The sequence below is a fragment of the Bradysia coprophila genome (assembly GCF_014529535.1).
Source record: "Bradysia coprophila strain Holo2 chromosome X unlocalized genomic scaffold, BU_Bcop_v1 contig_12, whole genome shotgun sequence".
Taxonomy (NCBI): Eukaryota; Metazoa; Arthropoda; class Insecta; order Diptera; family Sciaridae; genus Bradysia; species Bradysia coprophila.
Genome location: NW_023503293.1, coordinates 3,810,451 through 3,817,520, shown reverse-complemented (window position 1 = coordinate 3,817,520; position 7,070 = coordinate 3,810,451). Strand labels below are relative to the sequence as shown.

The following is a 7,070-nucleotide window of genomic DNA, read 5'->3' as shown; positions in this document are numbered from 1 at the left end:
ATTGATACTTTTACGTTAATTGTAACCCACGAAAGAGACTTTTAGAATAGAATAGAATGGAATCAAGTTCAAAATTCCGAGAAAACTTGTTTACTCATACACATTTCACAGCATTATTGTGAACTTTTGTTCATCTTGTGTGTGTAACAGCATAAACAATCTTCCATATGTCGGTTGTTGTATAGAAAAGTTTCGTTTCGTATTATTTATAAAAATAATACAGCACCACTATTCATAGTCTTGTGAAAAGTCACCAACGTATACATTTTGTGTTCGTTCGTTTTTAACGAGTTAATCAGTCATCGCAAACTCATCGTTCAGTGAGGTTGAATCGAATTTATATAAGGTTTACACAGTCGTTCCGAACAAAATAGTAGTGGATAAATTCTCTGGCGGATTAGTATATTAAAACGAGAGTGTGATAAGAAAAAAAAAGAGTAGCAAAAATTACATTTTGCACAAACAGAAAGGCATAGTTGCAGTGTGTGTCAGAAAAATTGACAATAAGCAACAACAACACAAAAAAAAGTTTGTCAATTTCCGAACAATTTTCCAATTTAACTCAAAGGTATGAAATGTTTTCTGGTTTTGTAATTTTGTTAAGTGCCAAACGGTCTGTCTTTTTTTGTGTGTTTGTACTCTGACAAGATGTTAAGTGCGTCTGAACATATAAATCCATTTTAGTTATTACATTTTATTGTGTACACGTAGCACAAGTTTAAATTTGATTCAATTTTAAAATGACATCAAAAAGGAATCTAATTTTTCAATTAACTGAATTGACTTGTAACGCTCTTTCTTAGTGTACACAATAAATAATAAAATCTCATTACAACCAAAGTGATGTACATTGAGTAAATCCTTGGAGACTCGAATCTATATTCCGTATAAAATGTCTGTAAGACGAAGAGGCGCGATGGCGCCCGGTTATTGTGTTCTCTATAAGACACATAGTATAATGAGTTTTTTTTTCTGTTGCCGACAAATTATTTGCTAAAAATTTGCTCTGAAATATTGTCGGATGCCGAATCAATTTTCGCATTTTTCTTTCGATATTAAAAACACATTTCCAACAAACAAACGAAAAAGCGAAATAAAAATTCGTTTTTGCAACTCGTTGAAATGTTTATTAACAATATAAATACAAAAACAGTTGGTCCCCGGCTACATACCTATAGCAAAAATTCACACACGTCGTCGTCACTTGTGTGTACAGTGTACACTCTTTTTTCTACTTTTCATATCATTTTTATTTCATTCTCTCGGTTACCTGTTGCCTCGGCCTATATTTACATAAATTACACCGTAGATAGTCACAATAGTCACATTCGGTTTTAATTTATTTATGTTGTCTGGTTACTTTGTACCTGCATTTTCCTTATCGGCTACGAAAGTTCGGTGTAATTTTGTAGAAAGTAGATTAACATACGATACAATAATATCGTAGAATTTGATGTGAGTAATGTTTTGTATGCTTCCCACCATATTGCCGATGTATATACCTACAATTTATTTATTTAGCAACCATGTGATGATTGCCGTTTAATTTGTTGTAATAACGTGCACAAAATCAATTTTCATTTATTTATTACAAATTGATTCGGTTTACTAAAAGTAAAAGTTGCTAGAATTTGGACTGATGGAATTAAAGATAATACGAAAAACTAATATTTTACTTGTAACGGACGTATTTATTCTTTCAATGGAAATTATGTACCCGCTAGATTTTGAAGATTAACAACATTTTTTATGAAGCTTTTTACGTGAAGCTGTATTGTAGAAATATTTTTCAATACCCAGGTAATACAACATTCCACTAAATTTCTCCAAATGATTCTGCTGCTCTTCAGGGCGTCAAACCAAAAGCTTTGTTCTAAATACTTTGCCTAATGAGAAGACTACTTCTTCTTTGAACAAGTGATAAAATTCAATCTGCATCATTACAGTCCGTTAGCTATCGGGTGTGACGCGAGTCCTATTACAGGTAGAGAAAAGTGAAACTCGACATGTTTTCTAATTTGGGAATGGTTGTGGGTTGTAAACAAGAATTTTTTTGAACAAATGAAAATCTAGATTTTAATTTTCTGAACTTTGGTTAGGTTTTATTAAAAGAACCACACAAATTTTGTGTGGAATCATTTACAAACAACAATTCCAAAAACAGAAATCTTGTGAAATTACACTTTTCTCTCACTGTACAACAAAAACATTTATATAGGGACTAAGGAACATATTTACAGTAACTTTTCACTCTTCGCTATCACTCGTCTTCAGATCTACGATTAGGGGAAGTTACTTAACCCATGAAAGTTCGAACCGCTGCGATTATATAAAGTTCAATAACTGAAAACTAAAATCAAATCCATTTTTCGGCTGGCCCACTTAATTCACGAAAGGTAATAATCAGACAATCCATTATTCCAAAAAAACAATTATCACAAAAACAAAGTTTAATTATCTACCACGTTGTGACGCACTTTTTTTTGGCAAAACGTCTTTAGTGATATCAGATATTTTGTTAGTAAAGACATAAGGACGTGCGTCACATTTACCCCTTGGGATTTTTAATGATTAGCTATCAATGCAATTTGCCATTCGTCATTTGATTTCAATGCATTTCTTAGTCATCCGATGAAAATAACTTGTAAACAAGCGACCAATTTAAACATTTTCTTTCCGTTTGATTATTGCTCGATTAAAAATAGCTTAACGAATCGATTATTGTGGTCTGCAATTGTGGCATTCTAGATTTATTTCAGATACTGTGACGAGTTATTATGCTCCTAGCACTAAGTATTTTTCGAATCTTCTAAACGAAATCTGCTGTAATTTGCATAAGAGACGTAGTGAAAATTTATAACAAAAGAATTCAACAAAATCTCCCTTCATCGACATGGGATGAATCCGACAACAAACGTATGGTTTGTTCTAATTTCACATATTTGTAAGCATGTGAAAAAAAACATAATTCCATCACGGCATTATATGCATTTCTAATATCTAATTTGAGATTGTAGGTCATCGAGCGTGTTTCCTTCATGATTTTATTGTAAAAAATACAAAAGCTCAGCCCATAAAACCAGCTTGTTCTGCGGGAAGTCATCGATATAATACTAAAAAGCGGAAATATGAAGGGAAAAAAACGGTGCAGTTAATCAGCATGCGATAATTAGTCCAGATATACAAAACTGCATGCTGATTTTCATGTGTCATTATGTGAGTTACTGTAATGAGCCAGAAATTTCAAAAAATTGTTTAAAGCGAAATCAGTGAAGAAACTTTTTTATTGCCATTCAATTGCCCTGATAAATCCAATTATCTTCGAATTATTAATGTTAACGGATTCATATCTGATCGACCTATCAATACCTATCCCATAAGAAGTATTATGCCGATAAGATATGCTGCCATGTGCTATGGCATCATCAGTTAATCGTCTATAAATCGAAATGTTTTTGATAAGAAAATTTATTGCAGCGGCTTTAATGGCAAGGGCTCTTTTCTATTTATTTACAGATTTTAAGCGGACCAACCCATCATCAAAATGAGTTATCCATTCGTAAGTACAATTCAATCATTGCTTGCTGTTTGTTTACTTTTAATTTTACTTCGAAATTATTCAAGTTTTTCTCTCGCCAAGCTCTTTACTAAGAGGAAGGAGGTCCGAACTGACTACCAAAGGGCGTATGCCTCAATATATCAGTTCTGGCCTCAAACTAAGTGCAGCATAAAGCAATGAGATTATAGATATTTAGATGCTAATTTTTCATGTGTACGTTGAGCAGTAACCATACACACAGACAATAATAACATTAATTCACAACATTCACAACAGTTATGTCTACACGAATATTTTCTATCCTTTCTAATAAAAAACTCTAAAATTTGTTTTCGTAGGGCTCGGGAATGCCACAGCCAAACAACTCCTCTCCCTATCCCAATCCCAATCAAGGACAGCCACCATTCGGTGGTGGTTTTACAAATCAAGGAATGTATCCAAACCACCAACAAGCTCCTTATCCTTCGAATCCTGGTTATCCTACTCAGGGCGGCTATTCATCTCAACCACCATATCCTAATAGCGCTCCTTATCCTCAACAATCTTCTATGCCTTTCGGTGCAGGCTTTCCGCCAATGCCTCCGTCTCAAACCAATTCTTATCCATCATTGCCTCCATCCCAGCACGGTGGTGCATATCCTCCCTCTCAGCAATGCTATCCTCCATCTCAACCTGGATTCCAATCGAATTATCCTCCAGCTCAATCTGGGGCTATGCCGAGTTATCCACCAGCTTCCCAATCAATTTATCCTACACCGAGCTCTGCAAACAATGTGTACCCTTCGCAAACACAATATCCACCTCCATCCAATCAATCCTTTGCACCATCGCAAGGATATCCTTCGCTACAAAACAGTGGATTTCAAGCACCGTCGCAGCATATTGCAGCAACCCACATGGCTGCCTGCTTTTCCGAAATGCAGAGCCATAAACGTGAAAATCATTCGAAGGTTTGTTTACACAAATTCATTTGGGAACATTAGGATGTTTGTGTGTCGAATGAAATATTTTGTTGAAATCGGCAAATTCGGCTTTTGCCAGATTAATGCAACGGGCTTTTTGGCAGCAAACAATGTTGATACGCTTTCTTGTTAACTAAAAAATTTCAATAAAATATTGAAGAAACATTTTCGCCCTATTGTTGTAAGCTCTGTTGAAAGCCTAAGGACTCAGAGTTGACCGTAAAGGCCCGTACGAAGTTGAATACGATGGCACATAAAGAAAATCTCGTAACAGACCGAATATTCAATTATTGCAACTAAAATTTTTCATTTAAGCTCATCTTTGTACCAGTCATATTTTCCACAATAATGCTCAAAACCGTAATTTCGATATTGTTATTACTATCCAAACCGCATTTCCCCGCAAGATAAGATAAAATTATGGAAATCGGTTAGAATTTACTCATATCATGCCCAAAGAAGCACTATAAGCACAGGTAGTGTTGCACGGATGTGTAGTTTGACTCTGTAGCACTAGTCATGATCATCAAGAGGAACTAGTTACTTCCGCCCACCCTCGAATGTCTCAAAAAGAAGCGAATCGAATTCGCTGTGCCAGAAACTTCGAACGGGACTAACGAAATAATTTTGTTGAACCATAATGGTTCACAGCCGTGTGTTTCTTTTTACTTCGTTTATTTATGTTTTATGCTGTTTTACATGTCCCAATATTTATGTTGTTAACATTTTGTTCGTTTCCCCTTCACTACATCAAATCCTACGCTTCCTTTCCTATATTTTCTTGGTCATTGCTTGGTGAGGAATGTTCGTTTAATGTAGAAATCGATTTGCATCCTTTTGGTACAGGAACATTGGAAGACAAAATTGTTCGTCTAACATTTGTACGCTTTTACAAAATACTTCACTTGTAGGGTAATCCGACTGTGGTTCCAGCCCAAAATTTCGATCCGGTTGATGACGCAAAAGCACTTCGCAAAGCAATGAAAGGTTTTGGAACTGATGAAGATGCCTTAATTGATGTTATATGCCGTCGAAGCAACGAGCAAAGAATTGTAACTAATTGAAAGTTCAACTGCGATCGTTCCAGCTAACGTAAAGAACATTTTCTGTCCAATCTTTAGATGATCCTTCGTTCCTACAAAACCAACTTCGGGAAAGACTTGGTGGAAGATATCAAATCAGAAACCAGTGGAAATTTTGAGAAATTGTTGGTCGCATTATTAACACCAATTGTTGATTATTATGTCAAGGAATTGCACGACGCAATGTCCGGTCTTGGTACCGACGAAGATGTTCTGATCGAAATTCTATGCTCCATGACAAACTACGAGATTCATACGATCAAAAATGCGTATGAACGATGTAAGTTAAATCAATCAAGACGTTGAGTCAATGACATTAATGTTCCAATTGTTTAGTGTACGGGAAAAATCTCGAATCAGAATTAATGTCCGAAACATCCGGCCACTTTAAGCGATTATTGGTGGCATTGTGTACGGCGAATCGAGACGAAAGCGGAAGTACTGACATCGATGCGGCTCGTCGAGATGCAACGGAATTACTCAGGGCTGGAGAGTTACGTGTCGGCACAGATGAAAGTACATTCAATATGATACTGTGTCAGCGAAATTTTGCGCAAATTAGACTTGTAAGTTTTGGAACTGAGCGGTCAAAATGGAAAATCGTTTGAAAACAATTCTACTTTCGCCAAACAGATCTGTAACGAGTATGAGAAAATATCTGGTCATTCGCTTGAGAGAGCCATAAACAACGAATTCAGCGGCGATATAATGGACGGCCTTGTTGCTATTTTACAATGCACTTCGAATAAATCGGAATTCTTTGCGTCTCGGCTACACAAAAGTATGGCCGGACTGGGAACCAATGACAATCAGTTGATCAGATTGATCGTAACTCGATGTGAAATTGACCTGAACGACATTAAAACTGCTTTTGAACAGAAATATGGCAAAAGCTTACGTAGTTGGATTAAGGTAAGACCGGAAGTGCTGAAATCGAATGATTTTGTTCTGAAACGTAAAATTTGTTACAGGGAGACACCTCCGGACATTACAAACATGCTTTGTATGTGCTAATTGGTGAACAAAGATCTTCATAAGTTTCTCTACTTTCCAGCCTTTACAACCTTATATTGATTCGCATTTTTTATGGCCGATGGCTATAGTGTCTTAGATAAAACAATTTTTATTGACCAATGATACAGTATGTTGTGTCACAATTTTTATTATTGAAAATGTTTGAAAAAAAAAATCTAATTTTTGAGGATTAAAATTTTATCTTGATGTAGATTACCAATCAATCTTTTAATCAATGCTAGTAAAGGGCCGAAGCAGTTTCGATCGATGGAAGCTAGCACCTGCAACCAGGGCCTACTTTTTGGAAACTAATTTCTTGAATTTCTTGAAATTTCTCGAATTTTCTCGAATTTCTTAAAATTTTTCGAATTCGAGAAATTCGAGAAACTTCAAGAAACTCGAGAAATTAGTTTCTTGAAATTTCTTGAATTTCTCGAAGTTTCCCGAATTTCT

General features: G+C 35.5%; 1 protein-coding gene across 3 annotated transcripts; it reads left to right on the top strand.

Moving 5' to 3' along the window:
- Positions 1-232: 232 nt before the first annotated feature.
- On the top strand, positions 233-6,836 carry LOC119067460 (annexin B11). 3 transcript variants are annotated; one of them, XM_037170444.1, is made up of 8 exons: positions 236-568; positions 3,517-3,559; positions 3,898-4,509; positions 5,433-5,573; positions 5,643-5,883; positions 5,940-6,169; positions 6,237-6,515; positions 6,575-6,836. In XM_037170444.1, the coding sequence occupies exons 2-8, from the start codon at positions 3,545-3,547 to the stop codon at positions 6,638-6,640; spliced, it is 1,584 nt and encodes a 527-aa protein (XP_037026339.1). In that variant the 5' UTR covers positions 236-568; positions 3,517-3,544; the 3' UTR covers positions 6,641-6,836. The 3 variants fall into 3 exon arrangements, with proteins under 3 accessions (XP_037026340.1, XP_037026339.1, XP_037026341.1); XM_037170445.1 differs by lacking the exon at positions 3,898-4,509 and having other exon boundaries at positions 233-568; XM_037170446.1 differs by lacking the exons at positions 236-568; positions 3,898-4,509 and adding an exon at positions 1,439-1,455.
- The last annotated feature ends 234 nt before the right edge of the window (positions 6,837-7,070 follow it).